At 52.4% G+C, this 23,066-nt stretch overlaps 17 protein-coding genes across 17 annotated transcripts; 8 read left to right on the forward strand and 9 right to left on the reverse strand.

Moving 5' to 3' along the window:
* Nucleotides 1-11: 11 nt before the first annotated feature.
* NEMAJ01_1160 (uncharacterized protein) lies at nucleotides 12-305 on the forward strand (the record flags this gene model as incomplete). The annotated part of the gene is made up of 1 exon (XM_047914998.1): nucleotides 12-305. The coding sequence occupies one exon, from the start codon at nucleotides 12-14 to the stop codon at nucleotides 303-305; it is 294 nt and encodes a 97-aa protein (XP_047770955.1).
* A 111-nt stretch (nucleotides 306-416) lies between these two features.
* NEMAJ01_1249 (DNA topoisomerase III) lies at nucleotides 417-2,888 on the reverse strand (the record flags this gene model as incomplete). The annotated part of the gene is made up of 1 exon (XM_047915087.1): nucleotides 417-2,888. The coding sequence occupies one exon, from the start codon at nucleotides 2,886-2,888 to the stop codon at nucleotides 417-419; it is 2,472 nt and encodes an 823-aa protein (XP_047771044.1).
* A 24-nt stretch (nucleotides 2,889-2,912) lies between these two features.
* NEMAJ01_1250 (nuclear cap-binding protein subunit 2) lies at nucleotides 2,913-3,362 on the reverse strand (the record flags this gene model as incomplete). Its single annotated transcript, XM_047915088.1, has 1 exon — nucleotides 2,913-3,362. One exon carries the CDS (start codon nucleotides 3,360-3,362, stop codon nucleotides 2,913-2,915), a length of 450 nt encoding a protein of 149 aa, XP_047771045.1.
* Nucleotides 3,363-3,540: 178 nt separating this feature from the next.
* Nucleotides 3,541-4,269, reverse strand: NEMAJ01_1251 (dolichol-phosphate mannosyltransferase; the record flags this gene model as incomplete). Its single annotated transcript, XM_047915089.1, has 1 exon — nucleotides 3,541-4,269. The coding sequence occupies one exon, from the start codon at nucleotides 4,267-4,269 to the stop codon at nucleotides 3,541-3,543; it is 729 nt and encodes a 242-aa protein (XP_047771046.1).
* A 165-nt stretch (nucleotides 4,270-4,434) lies between these two features.
* Nucleotides 4,435-4,929, reverse strand: NEMAJ01_1252 (myosin regulatory light chain 12; the record flags this gene model as incomplete). Its single annotated transcript, XM_047915090.1, has 1 exon — nucleotides 4,435-4,929. One exon carries the CDS (start codon nucleotides 4,927-4,929, stop codon nucleotides 4,435-4,437), a length of 495 nt encoding a protein of 164 aa, XP_047771047.1.
* Nucleotides 4,930-4,948: 19 nt separating this feature from the next.
* NEMAJ01_1161 (uncharacterized protein) lies at nucleotides 4,949-5,137 on the reverse strand (the record flags this gene model as incomplete). Its single annotated transcript, XM_047914999.1, has 1 exon — nucleotides 4,949-5,137. The coding sequence occupies one exon, from the start codon at nucleotides 5,135-5,137 to the stop codon at nucleotides 4,949-4,951; it is 189 nt and encodes a 62-aa protein (XP_047770956.1).
* On the reverse strand, nucleotides 5,088-5,906 carry NEMAJ01_1253 (uncharacterized protein; the record flags this gene model as incomplete). Its single annotated transcript, XM_047915091.1, has 1 exon — nucleotides 5,088-5,906. The coding sequence occupies one exon, from the start codon at nucleotides 5,904-5,906 to the stop codon at nucleotides 5,088-5,090; it is 819 nt and encodes a 272-aa protein (XP_047771048.1).
* A 50-nt stretch (nucleotides 5,907-5,956) lies between these two features.
* On the forward strand, nucleotides 5,957-6,187 carry NEMAJ01_1162 (DNA-directed RNA polymerases I, II, and III subunit RPABC5; the record flags this gene model as incomplete). Its single annotated transcript, XM_047915000.1, has 1 exon — nucleotides 5,957-6,187. One exon carries the CDS (start codon nucleotides 5,957-5,959, stop codon nucleotides 6,185-6,187), a length of 231 nt encoding a protein of 76 aa, XP_047770957.1.
* Nucleotides 6,188-6,498: 311 nt separating this feature from the next.
* Nucleotides 6,499-7,566, reverse strand: NEMAJ01_1254 (uncharacterized protein; the record flags this gene model as incomplete). Its single annotated transcript, XM_047915092.1, has 1 exon — nucleotides 6,499-7,566. The coding sequence occupies one exon, from the start codon at nucleotides 7,564-7,566 to the stop codon at nucleotides 6,499-6,501; it is 1,068 nt and encodes a 355-aa protein (XP_047771049.1).
* Nucleotides 7,567-7,604: 38 nt separating this feature from the next.
* NEMAJ01_1255 (lysophosphatidic acid phosphatase type 6) lies at nucleotides 7,605-8,753 on the reverse strand (the record flags this gene model as incomplete). Its single annotated transcript, XM_047915093.1, has 1 exon — nucleotides 7,605-8,753. One exon carries the CDS (start codon nucleotides 8,751-8,753, stop codon nucleotides 7,605-7,607), a length of 1,149 nt encoding a protein of 382 aa, XP_047771050.1.
* A 287-nt stretch (nucleotides 8,754-9,040) lies between these two features.
* On the forward strand, nucleotides 9,041-11,782 carry NEMAJ01_1256 (calcium permeable stress-gated cation channel; the record flags this gene model as incomplete). Its single annotated transcript, XM_047915094.1, has 1 exon — nucleotides 9,041-11,782. One exon carries the CDS (start codon nucleotides 9,041-9,043, stop codon nucleotides 11,780-11,782), a length of 2,742 nt encoding a protein of 913 aa, XP_047771051.1.
* A 382-nt stretch (nucleotides 11,783-12,164) lies between these two features.
* On the forward strand, nucleotides 12,165-13,799 carry NEMAJ01_1257 (uncharacterized protein; the record flags this gene model as incomplete). The annotated part of the gene is made up of 1 exon (XM_047915095.1): nucleotides 12,165-13,799. The coding sequence occupies one exon, from the start codon at nucleotides 12,165-12,167 to the stop codon at nucleotides 13,797-13,799; it is 1,635 nt and encodes a 544-aa protein (XP_047771052.1).
* Nucleotides 13,800-14,396: 597 nt separating this feature from the next.
* Nucleotides 14,397-15,947, forward strand: NEMAJ01_1258 (uncharacterized protein; the record flags this gene model as incomplete). The annotated part of the gene is made up of 1 exon (XM_047915096.1): nucleotides 14,397-15,947. The coding sequence occupies one exon, from the start codon at nucleotides 14,397-14,399 to the stop codon at nucleotides 15,945-15,947; it is 1,551 nt and encodes a 516-aa protein (XP_047771053.1).
* A 640-nt stretch (nucleotides 15,948-16,587) lies between these two features.
* NEMAJ01_1259 (uncharacterized protein) lies at nucleotides 16,588-19,224 on the forward strand (the record flags this gene model as incomplete). Its single annotated transcript, XM_047915097.1, has 1 exon — nucleotides 16,588-19,224. One exon carries the CDS (start codon nucleotides 16,588-16,590, stop codon nucleotides 19,222-19,224), a length of 2,637 nt encoding a protein of 878 aa, XP_047771054.1.
* A 163-nt stretch (nucleotides 19,225-19,387) lies between these two features.
* On the forward strand, nucleotides 19,388-20,464 carry NEMAJ01_1260 (uncharacterized protein; the record flags this gene model as incomplete). Its single annotated transcript, XM_047915098.1, has 1 exon — nucleotides 19,388-20,464. The coding sequence occupies one exon, from the start codon at nucleotides 19,388-19,390 to the stop codon at nucleotides 20,462-20,464; it is 1,077 nt and encodes a 358-aa protein (XP_047771055.1).
* A 51-nt stretch (nucleotides 20,465-20,515) lies between these two features.
* NEMAJ01_1261 (uncharacterized protein) lies at nucleotides 20,516-21,349 on the forward strand (the record flags this gene model as incomplete). Its single annotated transcript, XM_047915099.1, has 1 exon — nucleotides 20,516-21,349. One exon carries the CDS (start codon nucleotides 20,516-20,518, stop codon nucleotides 21,347-21,349), a length of 834 nt encoding a protein of 277 aa, XP_047771056.1.
* A 345-nt stretch (nucleotides 21,350-21,694) lies between these two features.
* On the reverse strand, nucleotides 21,695-22,870 carry NEMAJ01_1262 (uncharacterized protein; the record flags this gene model as incomplete). The annotated part of the gene is made up of 1 exon (XM_047915100.1): nucleotides 21,695-22,870. The coding sequence occupies one exon, from the start codon at nucleotides 22,868-22,870 to the stop codon at nucleotides 21,695-21,697; it is 1,176 nt and encodes a 391-aa protein (XP_047771057.1).
* Between the last annotated feature and the right edge of the window lie 196 nt (nucleotides 22,871-23,066).

Genomic DNA, 23,066 nt, shown 5'->3' on the forward strand with positions numbered 1-23,066 from the left:
TGCAAAAGAAAATGAAAAAAGAAACACACCAGCTGCAGCTATATAAAGAAAACAGCATGCAAAGAGTCTACTTCGCAACAGGCGCTGGGCTTGTGCTGGGCAGTGTTCTGGGGGGAGTGCACGGGCTGGCTGAAGGAATGAAGCGGACGCTTGGAAAAAAAGAGGCGCTGAAGTATTTTTGTGCAAGAAGCGCAGCGAGGCTCGCAGGCAGCATGGGCATTGCCAGCTACTCCTTTGCGCTAACCGAGCTTCTTCTTTCCAGAGTGCCTGCCGCGTCGCAGAGGGCGCTTAGGATGCTGCAGTAACGGCACTTCCCCAGCCGGCGGCCGCGCTGGCGCTGCAAAGCACCATTTGGGCATATCCAATAAAGCGCATATTTTCAGCCACAATATGTGCATGTTTGCTTATATTAGAATTTATTTATTGGCTTCGTCCTCCCACATAAAAAACGTGCACTGCTTATAGCTTTTGTTGCATTTGAAAAACCCTCGGTTGTTGTTTTTTGCTGTCTTCGAGAGAAAATACTTTGCGTCCAGCCCGCACGCACACTGCACCTTGCTGTTCGCCTGTGGGGCTGGGCGCGGCCTGCTTCGCGCAGGCGGGGCTTCTGTTCGGCTTAGGCTGCTGCTCTGCGGGCGGGCGGCGCTGCTCTTTTCTGCGCCTTTCCACAGGAAGTAGTTGCACTGCCCTGCCGCGCAGGAATAGAACTGCTTTCCTTGGTTCGGCCCGTCCTTCTTTACTGTTTTTTCGCCTGCCTCTATGTTGCAGTCGCACACCACTGCACCGGGCGGCAGGTCTGCCAGAAAGGAGCTGTCGCGCGCTTTCTTCTCACTCCCCAGGGTCTTGAGCCACTCCGTTTTTTGCCCGCTCTTGGGCCCCACATCTGCCAGCATCTGCTTCTTTCTCTTTACATATTCATTGTCCACGCACTCAGGCTCTTCTGCCCATGCACCGCTCAAGGCCTTTTCTGGCGGCGTGCCTTGCCGGCTCTTTCCGCTCTTTCCGCTCTTTCCGCCGTAAGACGAGCCCGGGCTATTCGCAGTGGCTTTTTTTGGCGCGATGTACGGGTGCTCTCCAGGGCGGTCTTCGCCCGGCCCGCCTGTAGCTTGCTTGTTTTTTGCAAACTCTGCCTTGAACTTGCCCATGTTCTCCTGCATCTCAATGTATATGCCCCTGTATTTTGAGAGCTCCTGCCTCACTAGCTCCTGCGGAGGATACTCGCCTGCACAGACCTTCTTGAGGTTGGACTCAAACTCCTTTCGCAGATGCGGCTTGCTTACCTGGAGCCCTATGCTTTTGTATCCGTTGATGAGCGAGCGCCCAAGCCACGTGCTTTTAAGAGCGTTCTTGCCAACGACCTCGACGTACGCCCTTTCTTTTATTCGCTGGATGTGGTCGTGTATTGTTGCGTCTGTTCCTATCCCGTTTTTGTCCATTTTTGCAATAAGCTCGGCCTCTGTGAGCAGATGCGGCTTTTCTGTGTGCGACTCTTTCTTTGCCACCTCCGAGAAAACCTCCTGCCCCAGGCAGACGCCCAGGTCCGCTTCGGTGTCCCCCCACTTTTCATATATAAACACCTCCAGGTAGTTCTTTTTCAGCACCTTTAGCGTTTTTCGCACGAAGCACTCGCCCCGCACCAAGCACTCAATCAGCTCCTCCTCTCCCTCCGCATTCTCGCTGTAGCAGGCCAGAAACCGCCTGGCGACATACTCGTACACCATCCGGTCTTTCCCCTTCAGGCCTGTCCCGGCCTTAAGCGGGTATATGGGGGTGTGTGCCTGGTCGTTGTTTTTCCCTGCCAGCGGGCGCACAGGCTTCAGGCGCGCGGCATAGTCTCTAAGCACCGGGTCGGACTTTAGCATGCCAAGCGGCTCGCTGTAGTTGAACCCCTGCGGAAACGCGTCTGTTTCCGTCCTTGGATAGCTGATGTATCCTGACGTGTACAGGGACTCGGCTATGCCCATAAGCTCGTGCGAGCTGCTAATTCCCTGCCCCTTTGCAAAGAACTTCTGCAGCTCCACTGTCCGAAGAGGATACGGCCGCCACTTCTGCACCTTTTTCTTCTCCAGCTTGCTAACAGTCATCGGAAACCCGCTCACCCACTCGTGCTTGGCCCGCACATACTCTTCGTCGTATATCTTCCCCCGGGCCCAGTCGAACGTGCCGCGCTCCCCGTTGCTCTTCACCTCGGCCTGCAGAGTCCAGTTTTTTTCCTCCACAAACTCCTCCATGCTCTCCTCCCTCTCGCACACAAACCCAAGCGTTGGGATTTGGCAGCTTCCATAGCTGATCACTGCCTTTTTTTCCAGAATGTCCTGCAGCTGCAGGGTCTGCAACCTGGTTATTGCAGCGCCGATCCGCAGGTCTATTTCTATTCGAGACGCCACAGCCGTTGCCTCGTTTTTGTTGATGCTGTCCAGGCTCTCAAGAGCCCGGAGCACCTCGTACCTGCTCAGCCCCGAAAACCTGGCGCGCCGGACAGTGCCTATCTTGTCCTTCACCAGATTTGCAATCTGCATGCCTATGTTCTCTCCCTCCCGGTCGCAGTCTGTCCAAATGACAAGCATGCTGCACTGGGCGCTAAGCTCGGACAGCGTCTTGGACACGTCCTGCATGTTGGCAGGAATCTCCCAGCACACCTTTTCGTCGAACAGCTGCACCGGGTCTATTTCGTGCCACGCGGTTTTCCTTTCAAACTGCAGAGAGTACAGGTGTCCCAGAACGCTCGTGAAAACCATCTGCGCCTCCTGCCCGGCAAACGAGCACTGGAACTTGTGCACCCGGCAGTACTTGTTGAACCCGCTGCTGGACCGCGCGCCGCCGTTTGACAAAATCTCCGAGAGCGCCTTTGCAACTGAGGGCTTTTCTGCTACATTTAAAACACGCATATAAAAATTCTTCTGCTTTCTTTATTAAACATATCTTCTTTTCCTGTCGCCCCCAGGCAATTCAGACCGGATTTGTCCGCCGTTCGCGCCTCTTCCAAACTGTCTGTTCTCCGAGAACCCGCTGTCCAGGTCGATGTATATCGTGCTTTGGTCCAGCACGTACTTGGAAAAGAACTTTCGGGCAAGCATGGGCGCGTTCACGTCGTAGTACTGCACAAAGGCAAACCCGCACGGGACAAACCTCTTTGCGTCTAGCCCCATGGAAATCCTCCGGATTTTCCCGCACTGCGAAAAAAGCATGTGCAGCTGCGCCTCTGTGGTGTTTCTAGAAAGGTTTCCCACGTATATGGTCCCTGACGTGAGCAGCTCTTTGAAGTAGTCGTCTTCTGTCCCCGTGTACTTTCTGTCAATGTACATGGTTTTTCTTTCGTCCTCCTTTAGGAAGTTCAGAAGCTCGAACGAAGACTTATCCATAAAAAAAGTAAATTTCCGCATGCGTATTTATGCAGCGCATGCCTGCCAAGATCCGCGGCACGCGATTGCATATTGTGCGTGCTGATGCATGCAGGGCGCCCGCGCGTCTGTCCCTAGAAGAGCGCGAAAGCCGGGCGCTCCTGGAAGCTCAAAGGGCAGCGCCCCTGGCTGCTGCGCCCTAGTCGACGTGCAAAAAAAGGCAGGCCTGCTTGATGCACCGGCTTGCCATAAGCGCGCTGCCCCACACAAGGAACTGTGCATACTCTCGCGCAGAGAGCTTCGAGCACCCAGCCTGCCGTTCGTAGAACTTGATGGGGATTTCCTGCACCCTCTTGCCGCAGTGGTGCAGCACCTCCATCTGGTATGCAAAGCCCTGCGCCTTTACGCTGTTTATGGCACAGGCCAGCACGTCCCTTTTGTACAGCCGGTAGCTGTTTGTCATGTCTGTGCTGGCCTTTCCCGTGAAAATGTGCGCCAGAATGTTTGCCCCTTGGCTTGTCAGCTTCCTGAAAAAGGGCCAGTTGCATGTTCCGCCCTCTCCTGTGTACCGCGACCCAATCACGACGTCTGCCCCCGTCTCCTTTGCTTTCTGCATAAACCTGGGTATTTCTCGGGGGTCGTGGCTGAGGTCTGCATCCAGAATAAGAACGTATTTCCCTTGCGCGTGCTCTGCGCCTCTTTTGTATGCGTTTCCCAGCCCGTGCTTCTCCGCCCGAACCAGGATCTGTGCCTGCACGCCCCTTGCCCTTACGATCTCCCTGCACGCGTCCGCTGTCCCGTCGGTGCTTCCGTCGTCAACCACTATGATCTCGTACTCTGTGCCCAAAAGAACCTCTGAAATAAGATACACCAGAAGGGGCGCACTCCCTCTTTCGTTGTGGGTTGGTATTATAATAGATAGCTCCATGTAAACAATAAAATTTATGAAAAACATATACACCGATTCTGGGCACATGCCGTGCAGAGGCAGGCGCACAGCGCGAGGTCTGCGAGCCGCCACACACAACAAAACAGGAGCAGGCCTTTCCAGGATTTACTTTATTCAAAAGGTTGCATATACGGCATGGGCACGCTATCTCTCTTCCCAGGAAAGCCCGCAGTTTTTTATGACTTTTGCCACCTGTGGAATAGGAAGCACGCCGTTCTCAGCGCTCAGCTCTTTCTCCAGAATGCTCCACTCCTGCAAGGTTACTGCATTTTCTCCCCGCGTGAGGCTCTCTTTCAGATCAGACAGCGCCACCTTCCCGGACCCAGCTGGGTCAAGCGCCTGCAGCGCCTTTTCTGTCACGTTAAGCGCGTCCAGGTTTGCAAGCTTTTCGCAGAGAGACGTCAGGAACTGCGTGAAGTTGAACCGGTCCCCCATTTCGTACATCATCTCGTCAATCTCCTCCTCGGTGTGCGGAGACCCAATGCTGTCCAAGAACGAGACAAGGTCCTCCTTTGAAATATACCCGTCTGCGGTGCTGTCGAGCATGTTAAATATCTCCTTCAGCTCCAGTATCTGCGGCTGCAGAAAAGCCTGAAACACGTTTGAGCTCTGCCTTGCAGTCCTTCTTCTTCTATTCATAAAATTTTCTTTTGTTTGTCTATATATCTCTGCTTATGTTTCCAAAGAAAAGGCCTCTTCCGTGAATGTGCATGTGCAGAGTCTGCTCTATCTCCGAGGCCAGGCAGTATATTCTCTCCTCCTGCTCAACACACTGCAGCGCCTCCTCCAGCTTTTCGCTATTTATCATTTCCATCGGCTGGCTCAGCACGCGGTTCGCCTGTTGCATTGGTAAAAATTTTCAACTTCTCAATATTTATGTGCTTTTCCAGCTCCGCCAGCAGCCCGCTGTCCGCCCCCTTGGCGATTCCTTGCGAAATTGGCACGGAAATTGCCGGGACGCTCCTGTCCAGATTCAGCCGGGCGCTTCCTCTGTCCTGCGCCGACACATGATGGCAGTTGCCGCACTTGTATCCGCTCATGTTCTCCACAACGCCCACTATTTCCAGCCCGGACTTTTGGCAGAACGAGATCTGCCTGTTCGTGTCCGCAACGCTCAGCTTGTGCGGGGTGCTCACAAGCACCACCTTTAGGTTTGGGACGTGCTTGGCCAGCGCAATGTGCACGTCCGATGTCCCAGGGGGCGTGTCCATCACAATGACGTCGTACTCCCCAACCTGGATCTTCTCCAAGTACCCCAGGACCTCCGCCCCCTTTCTGTATCCGCCTTTCTCCTCCGGCGTAAAAACGTCGAGGCTGCCCGTGCGGGACGGGACCAGCGTTTCCGCAATCACCTGCGAGCACTCCACGCCAGTCACCCGGGCAATGCTGGGCCCTGCAATGTCCATGTCTATTATGCACGTGCGCGCGGCCTTTGATATCTGGTGCGCTATGCAGGCAGCGATCGTGCTTTTTCCGACTCCTCCCTTTCCGCTCATCACGCCTATTACGTTTTTCCCTGCAAACTTCTTTTCGATTGCGCTGGGCTCGCCCGGCGTGTTCCTTATCGAGCACTGCGCCCGGGCCGGGCACTCTCCACAGTTAGTTTCGCAAGACATGTGCAGGAGGCGCAAATTTTTCTATTTATTGGAAAGCACGCGATTTTTTTATGCTAATACCAGTTCGATGCTTTACATGTGGAAAGGAGGTTTCAAGCAAGTGGGACGAGTACATGGAAAGATGCACCAAATCTGACGACAAGGCGGGAATACTCACTGCGCTGGGCTTCAAGCGGCCCTGCTGCAGAACAGTCATGCTCACGACAGTAGACATAATGCAAAAGATTCTCAAGTTTGAGTATCCACAGGAGGGGCTTTCTATGGACGAAAAGCTCCACTAGAAGGCTGCGCCTTTGTACCGGGCCCTGCCTCTGCGGCAACGCCCGGCGTGAAATAAATTGTGATGAATCTACGCGCCTCAAGCGATGTGTTGGCCTGCAGAAGAGCTGGGCTCCGCGGCTTTATTTCCAAATATATCAGCCTTCAATGGAGCTTAAAAGCGCACAGCATGCTCGGGCTTTCCTTCAAGCACCTGTGCTGCAGGGAAACGGCTGCCCAAGCATAGGAAAGCACCAGATAAAAAAGTACCGCCCATAGGGCAAACACGCGTGTAAAGTTTCAATCCGCCTATAGAGTTTATTTGCCTATAGAATTAAAATGCACGCTGGTTAATTGTTCTGAATGCACTGCTGTCACGGATCAATGGATAAATATAGTCGGGGACAAACAGAACACTCACACAGGTGCCACAAACAATTGCACCCTTCTGGATAATCCAGCCCTCTTCAAGAGTTGCATGCGTGACTTCGTTGTTCTTTGGAGACTCGAGCGCCTCCTCGGACATTGGTATTTCGGGGGACAGCACCAAAAACACCCCTGCGTCTGAAACGTCTATGAGGTCTCCTTTTGCAAATTGCATTAAATGAGTCTGGTATAGAACCTTGTTTTTGTCTTCAGGAGAAAGAGCCATGTATGTCTTGCTTCTTTCAAGAGTCTTGCTGATGAACTCCCTGTTTCGTCTTTGGTCCACCATAAGAATGGCAGTGTACGCGTCGGACGTGACAACCCACACGGTGGCGTCTATTGTGCACACCACGCTTGCGGTCCTTGGGCAACTGTAGAGCAGGGATATCTCGCCAAAGAGCGAGTTCTTGCGCAGCGTGGCCTTCAGCCTTCCGTTCTGCATAATCTGGAACTCTCCGCTCTCGATCAGATACATGGTTTTCCCATACTCCCCCTGACTAATTAGCCTGTCGCCTTTTTTTACATTCTGCATATACATGGTGGAAACCAGCCTCTTCATCTGCTGCGCATCCATTGTTCCAGCCACCAGCCTGGTGTTTGCCAGAATCTCCTGCAGCATTAAAGACACGCTTTCAGGCTTTGGATAGTCTACTAGCATGGCAAAGGGGTTTCCTGACGCGGTCACGCTCCCTCGCCTTTTTCTCTGCATGGGCGTGTCATACTCTATGGAGGACACGGGTATCTGCGCCATCACCTCGGGCTCGCTGCTGTTGTCTGTGGTGTCAGGCGTCAGAATATCTATAATCGAGTCTCTTAGTATTTTCTCGGAAAAGCCCACCACGTTTTCGTTCTCGGCGTTGATAAGATACAGAGAAAAGCTGTCGATTACGAACTTGAATACATCGTTCACTCCCTTGTCCTTGTCTTGCAGGTAGTGGTTTACAATATCTATTGCTTTGCGCAAAGCCTCACTCATAAAAGAAAAATTAACAAAAATCGTTTATTTCTACTGCCCTATTCCTTCGTGCAAAACTCCGAAAAATTTTCAGCGTATGTTTCATTGCACATTTTGACGAAGTTGTCAAGCGGGCAGTACTGCCCGCTCCCCACCTTGATAGGGCGGCAGCCAGGCATGGGCGTCTTCTTTCCGTTGTACCGCATCTGCACATACCTTTCCTGCGTGTCCTTGTCTTTAAGCAGCTCAAAAACCAGGTTGGCCCCAAACTTGGGCCATGCCTCTGGCGCATTCCCAGTTGCCATCAGGACAGGGTACACCGTCACGTCGTGCGCCGAAAACACAGACGCCTTCAGCGGGCTCTCTGGGTCCAGCGCCTTTGCAATCATCTGGTCCGAAATTTCCTTCATCAGCCCCCCCGTGTTCAGAGAAAGCGCCTCCCGGTCGTTCAGGTGGTTGAACCACAGCTGGATGGAGTACTTCTCCAGAGCGTGCATTATGGCCTTCGGGACCCGCGAAAAGTGCGAGAAGCCGTGCGCGTTGGCGCTGGCCACAAGGTCGTATATCGCGTACGGGCTGAGCGAGGCAAAGAGCGAGGAGTGCTTGTCTGTGAAGTACTTCTGTATTTTTTTTGCCTCTGGCTCAAAGGCCTTTTTGACCTTTGTGTGCGAAATGTCTTTCAGCGCCTTGAGCTTTGGGCAGTATCTGTTTATGGTGAGCGTGTCCTGTGTTATGTCAACCACCTTCACGTCCATCGTGCTGGAGTAGCTTTTGAACATGCCCTGCATCAAAGACTGCAGGCTTTCCAGAGTCCTTTGGAAGTTTGTGGACCTCAAGTGGAACTGGCTCTTGTCAAAGGACGGCTTGATCAGCCCCTCCTTCAGAATGTACTTTTGCCGGAACCACTCTCCAAGGCCAAAAAGGTTCGCGCGCCCAACGTCTGTCAGCTGCCCCGGCGCACAGTTGAAGTCTCTCCCCGAGTCCTGCGTGATCCTAAAATGCAGAGGCTTGGCCTCTCCTATGTGCACGTAGCTCAGGAGGCTCCTCACCCTGTCCATTAGCGTTGGGTTTTTCTTGGGGATTGTGTAGTCTATTTTTGACACGCGGTGGCACATGTTCCACTTTGTGTTGTCATGCGGCCCAAACATAAGGGGCGTTCTCTCTCCATGCCGGTGCACAAGATGCACGTACTCCAATTGTAATCTCATAAAAAAAGAAAATGTGTTGCATATGTGCTGCCTACGTGTGGCGCTGCGCGCCTGGGCAGGCCGTTCGCGCATTTGCTAGGCCAAAGAAAAGGCGCCTGCGCCTCTGTGCGCCTACCCGGTCGCTGGGCGCGGCGCGGGATGCATCTGCCGAGCGCTTTTGCGCTGCTGTCGCTGGGACATGTGATAGACCTCTGCGCAAAGCCCTTGGCCAACCTTATTTTGGCAGGGCTGCAACATCTGACGCATTGTGTGAGGTTGTATGTAAAAGAACGCATGTTCTGAAAGGGATGCCGAAAAAAACAACGCGAAACACAATGGATCTTGTTTCCAAGCCAAGCTTGCTGGAGGCAGACAATACAATCCGTCTTAACCTAATGGTGCAGCTCATAACCGCGGCCGTTGTCCTTTGCGTCTTTTTGGCGTGCCGGGCAAAGATCCCCTGGCTGTACTCTACCAACCCGATGCGGTGCAAAAAGCACCCTGCGGCGCCGTACACCGGCCTGTTCAACTGGGTCGTTCCTGTGTTCACCATCAAGGACATGGCGCTCCTGGAGCTGATAGGCTTTGACGCGTTTCTGTTCATCGAGACCCTCAAGCTCCTGGGCATCGTGTTTCTGGTGCTTTCGCTGGCTCTTATGCCGCTTTTGGGAAGCTACTACTTTTTTTTCGCCAAAAGCGAGATGAAGCTGCAGCTTATCATGCGGCTTTCCCTGCTCTCCATGCCGTACAGCCCGCGGTATGCAAACTGCATTGTCCCGTGCCTTGCCGCCTGGGTCATCACGCTGATTATCGTGTACTTTCTTTTTTCTTTCTACAGGAAGTACGTCATACTGCGGCAGATCCACATAAGGGACCGGGTCTTTTCGAAGTCGACGCCCTCCATCAAAAAGTCTCTTGACGAAATGAAGTCTCTGAGCAGCACGCTCGAATGCATAAACATCTGCACAAAAACCGTGCTCATCTGCAACCTGCCGCACTTTATCAACAACAAACAGGACCTCCAGACGTACCTGAACACGCTGGGCCTGAAAGAGCCGATTGAAAACGCACACATCATTTTAGACACAAAAAAGCTCGAGATGCTGGTGGAAAAGAAGAAGAAGAAGCTGCTGGAGCTTGAGGCGGAGCTGCAGAAGTTTTTCATCCTCTTAAACAGAGCGTCAATCGACACCGAGTTCTTCTCCGAGCACATTGACCACTACGACTCGTCCCTCGACCTCATCTCCAACGCGATTGTGTGGAAAAAGGAGAGCGCTGCGGGGCGCGCGCGCAGGAAGGGGGCCACGGACGCGCTTATGGAAAAAGCGCTCTGCGGAAGATTTTTTGAAGTGCTTGACCGCATATATCCGGGAAAGGCCAAGTTCAACATATCTGAGTGCATGAAGCAGATCAAGGACCTGACAGACTTGATCGAAGTTGAGAGGAAGAAGTCTGCCCACAGCACCCTCTCCAGCACCCAGGCGCTGGAGAGCCTGTCGGAAGTCGCCGGCTGCGACGAAAACCCCGAGCTGCACGACAAATACAACCTGTACGAGCAGACGTCCATATTTGTGCAGGCTTCTTCTGTTTTCAACATACGGCAGGCGTACACAAGCCTGTCCAAGACGATCCCGCTCCGGACCAAAAGCGGGTTTGTCACGTTCAAAACGTCTGAGCAGGCGTCGATTCTCCGCATGTCCCTAATCGGCTCGGGCGCCTTTTCATGCCGCGCTCTGGAGGCGCCCCCTCCGGACCAGATCGTGTGGTCGACGCTCACCGACAGTCCCATGGAAAGAGCGCTGCGCAAGCTCGCAGCCTCCATCGTGACCGTTGTGTTCGTCTCCGTGTTTATCCTGCTTGTTTTCTTTGTCTCAACGCTGATCAACATAGACGCGTTCTACTCCATTATCCGGGCGATAAATCCGGAGCTCAACGTGATTGCCGAAACCCCAAAGTTTAGAAAGGCCTTCCAGGGAATTGTTGTGCCCACTGTGTACTCAAACTTTCTGTCGATTGCGCCCGCCGTGCTGAAGGTCATCTGCACGCTTGAGGGAAGCATCTCGTACATCGAGTTCCAGAAAAGCTTTGGGAGGAAGTACTCGATTTTTCTGTTCATCAACGGGTTTTTGGTTCTCATTTTTGGAACGACGATAGCCAGCCTGGTGTACAACAGACGGCAGGCCACTATCGACATCATGGGGCTGGTCTCCACGCCGGTCGTGTCGTCGTCTGTTTTCTTCTTCAACCTGCTAATCCACAAGACATTTGGCGAGCTGACCATGCAGCTTCTGGACATTGGGGGGCTGGTTTCGTGGTGCGTGACCTACGTCCTGGGCGGAGTGTACACGCGAAGGCAGGAGGTGCAGCGGTTTGAGTCTCACCCGGCAAACTTTGGGTCTATGTACCCCCGCGTGTTTCTGCTTTTTCCTATGGTTCTCATATACTCAATCATATGCCCGCTGTTCATGCTTCTTGGGTGCCTCTACTTCTTCGGGTCTTTTGTCGTATTCAAGTACCTGTTCATATACTCGTATGTGAGCGACGTGGAGAGCGGGGGCGAGCACTGGCCCTCGCTTTTCATGAACATTTTCGGCTCCCTCGTGTTTCTGCAGACCATCACCGCAACGTACTTTGCGTCGCAGAAGCAGTACATTGCGCTCGGACTGATCCTCCCCCTGGTCATCATAACGGTCAGCGTATGGAAAAGCTTTTCCGAGCTGATCCAGAAAAACTGCTACTATCTGCCCAACAACACGCTGGAGTCCAAGCAGAGCCACACCTCTATCAAAAAGCTGTTCCTGTCGCGGAAAGACCAGATTCTCAACTGGACGGAGTCCTCGGCTGTGAAAAAAGACACGTATTTTCTGTACAAGGAAAAAGTCCTGGCAAACCCCGACGAGCTTCCGTACATATACAAAGACTTTTCGTTTCTGCCCTCCATCGCGTCCATCATTGTGCCAAACTGGTTCTACACGACTCTTATGTACATACGCGAGAACGGAGACGATGCGCTGTTTGACCTCCAGGGCAGCCAGCTGTGGTATTCTTAGTAATGCAGCCTTTCACATGGCGCCTGCTGCAGAAATAAATAAAGAGTAGAAACTACAGAAAAACTGTACATTTTATATTTTTAGAAAAGAAAAAGACACAAGCATCCGCAAGCCGCATGCAGGCAGCACGCAAGCAGCACGCAGCCTGTGCACACCGCTTCTTCGCGCCGGGCGGAGGACTCGCGCCCCTGCGAAGCACACGGCGCGAGAAGAAAGGCCTTGCACTGCAGGGGAGGCGGAGGGCGCTACAGGGGGAAAGAAAAGTGTGGTTTGATGGCCGAGCGGTCCAAGGCGTTCGACTTAAGATCGAATCTCAATAGAGGCGCGGGTTCGAATCCCGCTCAAACCATATTTTAGCACCCGCAGGCGCAATTTTTTACAAATGGCTGCAAAGAAAGAGAGGGACGCCGCGCATGAGCACTCGGAAATATCGCAAATCATTATGGAGGGAGAGGGCCTGCTCAAGACGTCCACCGGAATGGATGTTATCCAGCCGATCCACAGCTTCAAAAGCGCGCCCGAAAACGGGCTGGACGGGTCCTTCTCGCTGGAGAACAGAAGCTACCAGTTTTTTCTGGACAACAACGACTCTTTCTATGCAGACGCAAAGAAAAGCCCCTTCCACACTGCAGAGCCCATAAACAAACAGCAGGCAGACAAAATCCTCTTCAAGGAAATCAAGTTTGAGGAGCCTCCGCGAAGAGGCGGCAGGCACCGAGACATGCTCTCCTGCCCGCAGCTGGTGGACCCCGACGAAAGCCTGGACATAGGCACGGGCGCTTTCCAGAGAAAAAGAAAGGCCAGCGACTCCCCCGACCACTGCGCCCTGCCCTCGAAGCCGATGCTCGAGGGGAGAACCTCGGCTGACGTGTCGTTCACAAAGCTGCCCGGGTTCAAGACTGCAGAGGGCTCGCATCTGTACATAAAGGAGGAGTTTGCGGACAGGGGCAGAAGAAGCCTCGACTTTCTGCACAGCGGAAAGAGCAAGTGCCCCCCGCCTGCCCCCAAGGTGGTTCTCCCGCGGGAGTTTGAGATGCAGGAGGCAATGGAGGCGTACAGAAAAATGAAGCAGGAAATATTTCCCCTCACGCGGTCGGAGGAGGAGGAGTTTAACCTGTTCGAGCTGTTCAGGTGGTCGTGGGTGGCAGTGCTTCCGCACATCCGGGAGATCAAAAAGCGAGGCTCTGAAGAGTGCGGAAAGGAGATACAGGCGGTGGTGCTCGAGGAGGCAAAGCGGCGGTGGAAGCTCAACCCAAAGTCCGTGCTCAAGAGAATAGTCGAGCACGACGAGCACCCGGCCGTCTACATGAAGGTTCTTGTGGTAGAGGAGGGAAGAGAGTGCATAACCATAACAGACGGGGTGCACTCGGTGAAGGCCCGGCTGGACGCACAGCTCCAGAAAATCTCTGGGAAAATACGCTCTGGGCACGTTCTGCAGGTTGCGTGCTCGGTGCTCCTCAGCAGCTGCCCAATCTCGATATACGAGGCGCATCTGGACAAAAGGCCCGTGATCGAGCTCCGGTACAACGGGGTGAAGCCGTGCCTGTCCGGGCCGCTGGGATACCAGAGCACGCACGGGTACATTCGGGAGCTGTCTTCGATAGACGCAAGCGGAGGAGACATCAGCTGCCTGATGCTCAACGTGACAAAGCACATAAACACAAACTACATCATAGACATCAACGGGTCGAAAACCACAATAGAGGAGGAGCGGCTGGAGAGCACGCTGGAAAGGATCGAAAGAAGCATAGAAAATCTTGGCCTGCCAAGGGACGAGAAAATGCGGGCAATTGACAGCGTGAAGGTGCACAAGTACACCCGGTACAACGTGGTGTGTGACTACTCGAGCAACAAAACGCCCGGGATACTGTCTGTGTGGGAGCCGGCGTTTACCGACAACCGCCTGAGCATCCATAAACGGTACCTGTTCTTCATGGTGCGCCCGCCCACAAAGGCGCTCTCCAGCAGCACAGTTCTCCTGACCACAACGTCGAAGACGTTCTTTATCAAAATATAGGCGCGGCCCTTCGCTGTGCTGCCAGGCGCCCGCCGCAGACACGCTTAAATAAACGCAGAGCGCCCACACACGCATGGCAGTGCGCGGCTGCCCAGTCAGCATGCGCCTTTGCCCGTAACTTTAGTGTTCTACTTTTGAAAGTATAAATATATTTTATTTTTACTCCCCCTGTGCAGTGAAGATGATTTTCATGGCTAGAGTCTCTGAGCATGATGATTGAGAAGTCTGAGCGCGTTTAAGACAAACCCATAGCAAAACAAAATGATGGAATTATATTAGATGACGAGTATGAGTAATTTATTTTATTGTGAATATAACATTTTGCTGATTGTTTTGCACATGTAACTACTTGCGTATGATGATACTATTTTTCACGACGGTCGTCTGAGCCATGATGATTTTAGTTCTGACGCCTTTACTTCTAATCCCCTGTGCAGAGCCTGCGGCGCTGCGCCTCGCCCTCTGGCGCCCAGAGTTTTAATATGCGCGCAGACTTCTCATTTATGTTTGTTTGTTTGGACGTATGTCAATTTGTCAATATTTAGAAATACAAACAGATTAAGCAAAATATATAAGGGGAAAGATGCCAGGCCCCCAATGAAAACCATGAGAGTAAGTAGCATGCTGCTAGCTGCCCTGTGCGGCGCGGCATCCGTGGCGTGCAGCAGCACGTGCCAGACCATGTTCCAGGACAGCGACTCGTCCTCTGAAGAATTTTCAAGCAATGAGTCCGAGGACCTATTCGCACTCCTCATGAAAAGAAGCATTCCAAGCACAGTGATACAGTCTGAAGTGGCAGCTGTGAAGAACCCGGCGCTTCCAAAAATCACCCAAAAGCTCAGCGAGTCTATTAACAAGGCCATGGAGTTTATAAAAGAAATGATAGAGGAAAAAACGTACATTTCATCCAAGTCCAAAAAACTCACCGACCCCACCCAAAGCATAGACCTGTGCGGGATATACGCGTACTTTAACACGCTGCAGCTGTCGTGCATCTCCAGCCGGCAGAAGACTGCACTGCTCAAGGCATGCATAGAGTTTGACTTCAAGAAGATAGACGCCGCTTTGAAGTCCATGTACATATCCCTTGTGAACCATGAGTATCTGGTGGACGTCTCCAGCGCGATCACCACCTCAAACAAAAAGAGCATTGTGTCTGAAACCAGCACGCGGCTCCCGTTCTTCCAGATAAGCGAAACCCACACAAAGAATACCTTTGCGTACAGGCTTCTGGAAATACAGACAACAAGCGAGAAAAGCATCATCGACAGCGCGTGCGACTTTTTCAAACAGCAGAAGAAGGCTGAGCTGAAGGAATCTTTCAGGACCATCTTCCTGGCCACCAACGTGGAGGGCCCTTTGCCAAAGACGGAAACAAGCTCTGCCAACCCCGGGGTGGGCGTTTGCAGCAAAAACACAACGATCTCCTCTCAAAGGAAGAAGCAGCAGGTCATGCCCATCACAGTGGCAAAGAACAGCGAGATGAAAGTCAAGTCTATCTTCTCCCCTGTGCAGGAGAACACTTGCGAATTTGAAGAGTGGAAGGACTTCGTGCTTCAAAACGCCTCCAACGCCAGCAAGAAGCTAACCCGAATCCCATGGAGCTACTTGGACTCCAGGGTGTTTGCATGCACGGATCTGAAGCTCGACGTAAGCCTGCTTAAAATGATAATAAGCAGCGTTTTGGGCCTGGAAATGAAAAACGAAATCAATGCGCACAGGCCCACCCTCCAAAGGCATCTGACGGCTCTGAGCCCAATTATGCATGCCTTAATAGAGAAGATTCTGGCGATTATAGACAAGCACGCAGAGGTTCTCGAGAAAACCCACGCAACCACACTGTGGATGAAAGGGCGAATTTACAACATTGTGTTCAACTACATTCGAGGGGAGCTCACGCCTTCTCTGCTGAACTACTACCTTGGGCAGATCTCTGAAGAGGTGGCCGAAGCCCTCAAGAAGCTGAACATTGCCGACGAAGCAAGCGATGTGTATGTGATTCTGAAAAAGCACACTGTTACTGTAAGAGAGATTGTTGCCCTGCAGAAGACGGCAGAGCCAGGCGAGACTTGGACAGGGCTGAAGAGCGAGCTCCCCGCGCTCCCTTACATACTGCAGAATCTTCTTTTGAAAAGCCAGAAAGTGTAATTCCAGAAACAGAAAAGCATACCGCAGCCTGCGGTATAAAATAAATTCATGCAGTTTCTAACCTGTTTGCACAGTTTTCCAATTGGCTGCGCCGCGTGGCTGGCGCACAGCGCGCTGACAGCGGGCTTTTCCAGATAAACAAAGCGGGATGAGAGCGCTCTGGCACTGCAGATTGTTTATTTATTTGCCAAGCGGAGCCGCACATGCTGGAAACATCTGTGTGCGTAGGAAATTAATCAATAAATCCAACTAGTTCTAAAAACAGAGCCGCACGCCCACGCGCACAGAGTGCTGCTACGAAAGTGGGCGCTCCGAGCATGGGCAAACAGGCGGTGTGCATGGCTGCTCTGGTAGAAAGCACGCGAAGATGCTGGTTGGCGCGCGCAGACAGCGCGCTGGCGCATGCATTCTTTGGCCATTTTGGCCAACATGCTGTCATTTTCTGCGGCAGATTAATATGCAGCTTTTTGTTTGCTTTTTAATTTGCAGCGCGCAATTAAGCCGCAACTGGCTGCAAAGCACGCCAAATGAGAAAAATAAAAACAAACAAACAAACACAAATACACGTCTGATAAAGTGGGGCTGTTTGTGTACAGATCAAAAATTGAAGATATAAATAGAGATTCGCCATGCGTCTGCTATGAGAGACCTAAAAGGATTTTGCAAATGCATAGCATCGACGTGCCTTCTTCTATGGGCGTCCAGTGCAGCGGCCTCAACCGCCTGCAGCCCTCAAGTGACCGTGGAAGCGCCCAGAAAGAGCGAATATTCCCAAATCATAAACAGGCTCGGCAAGTTTATCAAGACAGTTCTGGTTGCGAACCAAAACGAAAGCAGCTTAAAAAACTCTATTGCTGTAAGCCAGCTGGCCAGCCAGCTCGGCGGAATCAAATGCCAGACAGAGGAAGGGGTGTCGTTCTACGTTTCAAACCACATTGGAGCTCTTTACTACACGAATAAGAACCCGATGTCGGGCACCACCAGCGGACACAGATTGGCCATGCTCGAAAATCTAGAGTCCGATGACAAGAGGGTGTGCATCCCGTTTATTGACGCCGAGGGGCACAACGACTGGGTGCACAGCATCCTTGATGTAGAGGAAGAAACCGAGGGAATTCGGGACCACATGCTGCTGGCCCAGGGAATTCGGGTTATTCTGCAAAACCTTTACGAAATCCAGAAGAACGCAATTAGCATGAACAGAAAGAGGCAGGCCCAAATCATCACGAAGGAAATTGCAATGCAGGAGATCCAGGAAATCAAAGAAAACTACGACATAATGCTCCAGAACTTGAACCCTGCAATGGCGCAGGTGTTCTTTAGAAGCCTTGACCAGAGCATGCGTTTGTTCTTAGAGAATAGGGCCAAAGAGCTTATGGTGCAGATCATTCATGACTCCATCAGCCAGAAGCCAACAGGCAAGTTCTCGTGCAACGTCATACAGGCCATGGCCAAGGACATTGTGTGGGCAAACACACCCGCCCACTTATGCTCGCACAAGAAGCCACATAGCTCAGGCAGCCGCTCGTGGATCACAGAAAGCAAAATTGAGGGCGGAATCCTGTACATTCGAGAGACATTCCTAAACCCCAAAAACGAAACAATTTCCGAAGAAAAGCACACTGCGCTGATAAAAACCCTCAAAGAGCTGGTTTTGCTCCTTTCCCTGCAAAAGGTTGCATCTCCGGGCGAAGCCGGCGGTATGAAAAACGTGTCCCTGGAGAAAGTGCTGAGCAGAGCAAACTATAACACACCCATGACGAGCATAACCCACTATGCTGAAACAGAGGAAGAAATGGAAGAGGCTATTCAGAAATGCGGCGTGAACACCATGTACGTGCATGAGCCAAAGACGGTTAATGTCTCTTTCGCAAGCCTTGAAAACAGAACCTACATGCTGAACGGAGACTCCATCTACTACCTGCCTGCCTTTGGAGAGGACAGCACCAACACAATGAAAACCCAAGACGAAAAGCATGTGGCTGTACACACAGCTAGGGTGGAGAGCTACTTGAAAGAAAAAATAAGCGCCTGCCCCAATGGAGGCCCTTTGAAGCAAATAGACAGATACAGCCTCACCGACCTGTTCAGCAAAATTGTTGAGGACAACACATTCAAGCTGCAGTCTGGAAAAAACAGCATTGTGGTGACGCCGATCCCCACCAGCATAGGCGTCATAGGCTGCGCCCAGGCAAAAGATGCCGATGCCGGGATTGTAAAGAGAGCACACGTTATGTACAAAAACCCGCTATTCGCCAGCGCCCCGTATGTGCAGTACAACTGTGTGCAGAGAAACACCATACACGGCGAAAAAGTGTTCTCTGTGATTGAGCTAAGCTCAAGCCAGCTTATCCACGGAAACAGCATGCCCACGGGAAGGTCGGCCCTGTTCAACAAAGACGCCTACAGCCCCCCACACACCGTAGAAGAGTGCTTCTCTGCCCGAAAGGATGCAGTTGTTAGAATTTTGAATCATGTTCTAGACGATGGCAGCTATAATCTGGGCATACCCAATGGAATATGCATAAAGGAGGTTATCGCGAAAATCGTCCAGTACTTGGGGACTGCATGCTCTTCCCATTGTGATCTCTCTGTTGAAGAAGCTGCAGACTTCTCAGTTGTGCAGTTTGGCACTGCCATGTGCATTCTGACCAGCGTTCAGAAAAGCCTCAAGGAGGCTTTCCAGAACCTTGATGCACAGAAGGCCCTGGACATGAAATTCTTTAGGCAGACACCAAACATAAACAACGCACCCAATGGCCCTATAGCAAATGTGCTATTCGAGGAAAACAATGTGACAGAAGTGGTTTGCAAAAGCATAGTTGTGGCCTTGTCAACCTTAAATATCGAAAGCGTCTTTAACACTTACAGAAGCGCGTTTGTGTGCAACAAAACAACACATCTGCCTTCTTTAGATATGTACAGCGACAAGCTGGCAGCGAGCATCCCGGTGTTTGAGAAAAGCATGGCCAAGAGCACAAAGTTTAGCGGCCAGCTTGCGTGTCTTGACATGCATGTTATTGAGCTTGGAAGCTTGTTTTGTGGCAACAACCTAGGAAGAAAAATTGCTAGAACCAACAGTACTCTGGCTCACAAAAATCCAAGCCCCTACACAAGCCTAGTGCTGGAATGTGTGACTGCGTTTTTGACCTTGCTGAACAACACTGCCAACCGCCAGGAGTATATCTCGTTCCCGTCCATGGCAATCAGCTGTTCCTCTGAAATCAGGCCGTTCCTGGAAATTCTTTCCAAGATCGCGCCAGTCTTCCTGCTTTAACGAGAGCATGCCGCGCAGGCGCTATGAACATAGTGCAGCGTTCGAATAATTCAGAAAGTGCGCCCTTTGTGGTGCACTGCAAATAAAGGCTATTCGTCTATTTTTTTTCTTGTATTGGCTGCTTTCCTCCAGGTGTGTTATATTCCCGGGCTGGAAACAAAGCATGAATTTCGACAGAAAGAAAGATCTTGCCGAGGAGCAGCCTGCGCTCAAGAAGCTGCTGAAGAGCGGGCGCAAGCCTGCAAAGAGCTCGCTGGCGTCAATGCAGGAGGTGTGTGTGGACAGCCCGGTATTCAACCAGATGAAGGCAGAAATAAGAAGACTTTATGGTGAAAAAGTAAACATGGTAAATACAAACTATATTGTGAAGCCGCACGAATTTAAATGTTTGGCAAAGTCTTTGTCCAAGGCGATTTGGAACAACGAAAAGCCGCTGGAAACAGTGGACGACATTATATACGCGGTCGACCTGCTCTGCAGCAAGCAGGCCGGCACAGCACAGGGCCTGCCCGACGAGTCCGTGCGAAAGGAGGAGCTGGCCACCTCCATCAGATTTGTGGCCTCGGAGCTGCGGGCCCTGGTTCCAACAGAGGGGAGCGCAGCGGCAAGCCCGAGGGCGTCTTCTCTGTCGAGCGATCTGGGCTTTCTGGCGGAGGCCAAGGAGCTCATAAAAAAGGGGCTGGAGAAGTCCGGGCACCCCTCTATTGAGTCTTTGTCTGCGGAGAGAGACCGGAGCAAGGCTGTTGTTTCCAGCATAATGCAGGCGTTCTCGATTTCTCCCTCTGACGACCTTCTGGGCGCGCTGAAGAACATGCGCGCGCAGGAGGAGCGGAGGCACCGAGACCACGTAAGCATGAAGGAAAAAAGCATAGAGTGCCAGAAAAGACACTTTGAGGAGCTCTTGCAGAAAGCCAACGAAAAAATCATGCGCTTGGAAGAGAGAAACCGGGAGGTGGAGAGGCAGCTGAGCGAGAAAAAGGACAAAGACGCAGAGGTCCTGGAGCGGGGCGATGCTCTGGAGCAGAACATTCTGCAGATAAAGCAGGTGCTTGCGGAAGAAGAGGACCGGATCCAGAAGGAGCGGCAGGAGTACCGAGAAGTGAAAAAGACGCTTATAGAGTACAACAAAAAGATGGCCAAAATAGTGCAGGAGCTGGTGGAGAAGATAAAAAAAGAGCAGCGCGAGCGGGACTACTTGATTTCTCTGCAGGAGGACGCCCAGAAAGTCGATGGGCAGTAGTGGGCTAATTGTGGGTTCATTTGTCATAAATAAATCTAAATCTTTAAATGCATGAAAATCGCCGAAGAGGAAGCAGAGAACATCTCCTTGAGCATTTTAGAGTCGTCTTCGAGGTCGCTTCTGGACGTGTCGTGGCTGAGCAGTGTGCAGCAGCCGGAGGCCGAGCTGACCGAGCCTGTGTATCTGCCTGCGTGGCTGGGGATGGAGGCGCCCAGCGCCTCAGATAGCGCGATTCAAATCCGGGTGGACGGCGCGTACTACGAGTTTCTTATCGAGAAATATCCGGAGACAGAGGAGGCTGTGGCCAGAATAGAGCAGAGAATTGCACAAAACAAAAAACCTTCCAGCGGCAGAGGCGAAAAGAAAGAGGCTGGGGGCGGAGGCCCGGCAAGCAGCCTGGACGAGAGCGTATGCGAAATGCTGTGCGAAAATGTGTTTTTTCTGTGGGAGAGAGAGGCGGCGGAGAGAAACATTTCAAGGCAGAACATATATGTCGTGAAGGAGGCCATCCGAAACGCGCGCATGGTCACCCAGCCAGAGAGGTCTATGCACATTGCAGAGTGTCTTATGACAGTGTCCATGCAGCGCGGGGTGTCTTTTGTGCATGTGGGGGCAAAAAGCCTTGCTGCCGCTCTTGAGTCGCTCGAGGGCGTGATTCGGAAAAGCAGGCAGGAGTCTGGGCCTGCTCTGAGGCTTAGGAAAACAAAAAACCCCGAATCGCTTTTGGAAACCGTCCTGCGGTCGGCTGGAGTCAGCGCCGATGAGATAGCGTGTGTGCAGAAGAAGTACAAAAGCCTGGCCGACATCGCAAGCATAAGCGCGTCTGCGGACATAGAGGGAGTAAAGCCCTGCACGCTCAAAAAAATATGCAGCCTTTTTCTATAGCAGCCGCCCAGCAGGGCTAGAATGCTGGCCCTCTGATGCGCGGGCATGCTTTTCCATGTGCTGGAACGAAAGCCCTGCACACAGCTGCGCTCGCCAAAAGAAAAAAGAGCTTCGAGGCTTTTGAGCATAGCAAGGCGCCGCACAGAAAGGCTGGGAAATACACAGTGCGCTTTTATTTTCAGGCCCCGCAGCACGGAGGCATTCCTGGGCAAGCCGGCTTCCAAGCCAAGCAAATAAATCTGCGTTTCTCTGCATAGTGCTATAAAGAGCAGCATGCCCGCAGGGCCTACAATGCCTCTACACCTCCTAAAAGCGCGGCTTGGCAGCAGATGCCGGCGCGCTCTCTTACAGGCTGCCCAGACTCATGTAGCTGCACTGGATGACCGGCGTAGGAACCCCCGCCTCTGCAACGTGCTTCATGTTTTTGCAGACTCTTTCTATGTCTTCTGGCGAGTGGTGCTCGCCCGGGCTTTTTTCTACAATGCTTCCTGCCTGGATGCTTTTCTTTCTTTGCTGCAGGAAAAGCGTGTTTGACATCAGAGTCTCCATGGACAAAACTGCATGGAAGGCCATTTCTGTCTGCCTCTCCTTTTCTCTTTCCTGCACAGAGCACGCAGAAGCGCCAAGGTCGTGCGCCTCTGGGCCTTCTCGGAGGCGCGGCGCGCACATAAGCTGCCCTCTGCTGTTTGCGTGCGCGTTTTCGGCCTTGGGCTCGTGAAGAGCCTGCTTCTGCTCCAGCAAAATGCTTTTCTCCAGCGCATTTCTAACGCACTTGAACACTGCGGAGCAGAACGCAAGCGTCTTTTTTTTCTTTGTGCCGTCTTTGCTCTTCATGAGCAGCACGCCTAGAATGCACTTGCACAGGGCGCTGTATGCCGCCCTTAGCAGAGGATGCTCCTCCACAGCGCGCGCCGCGCTTTCCGACAGCTCAAACGACCTTTCTACCGCATACTCGAGGTCGTAGCGGGTCATGTCTGCCCGGCACTCTTTCTCTGCGGGCTCTGTGCTGTGGAAAACCTCCTCGGCCTTTGTGGCCTCTTTTGTGATGGCATGCCCTTTCTTCTTCAGGTGGAACATGAGCAAAACCGCAAGATATGCAAGGTCCGCCATCAGCCCCGTGCTCTCAACCACCTGCTTCACCTGCTGTATTAGAGAAAGCGTGCCGCGGTACTTTTCGGCGCCGAAAAGCCCGCTTCTTTCTTGGGGTTTGCTGCGAAAAGCCTCCTTGCCGTGCTGCCGCAGAAAGCTGTCTGTGCTTGTGGAATACTCCACGTCAAGAGCGCTTTCCAGCACGCTCTCTTCCGCAAGCAGGCTCTGGTATATGTCTTTTGCAGCCTGTTTTTTCCCGCACGCGTCCATCACCTCAGCGATCCTGTCAAAAGGGTAGTTTGCAGCAGCCGCAGCAAGCCGCCCCGCCCGAGCCAGATGCTTCCCAAGGGCGGAAAACGCCCTCCCCCACCTTGCGCCCGCCGCGCTCTTTTGTGGCTCTGAATTTCTGACTATCTTCTGTCTAGCTGTCATTTTGTGTGTGTGATCTCAACTAAAATTGCATTTGTTTATTTATGTCTAAGAGAGCAAACAAAGAGGCACTCTGTAATTTGCTTCTGTGAGAGGCGCCCCTTAAATGCGCGGCTTGGCGCAGCGCCGCCGATGTCTGCTGCGCGCCCAGGGGCCGGCTGCACTGCAGCTTGTTACAGTGGCGTGCCAGTGTTTATTG

Source organism: Nematocida major (assembly GCF_021653875.1).
Source record: "Nematocida major strain JUm2507 chromosome Unknown 2415, whole genome shotgun sequence".
Taxonomy (NCBI): domain Eukaryota; kingdom Fungi; phylum Microsporidia; genus Nematocida; species Nematocida major.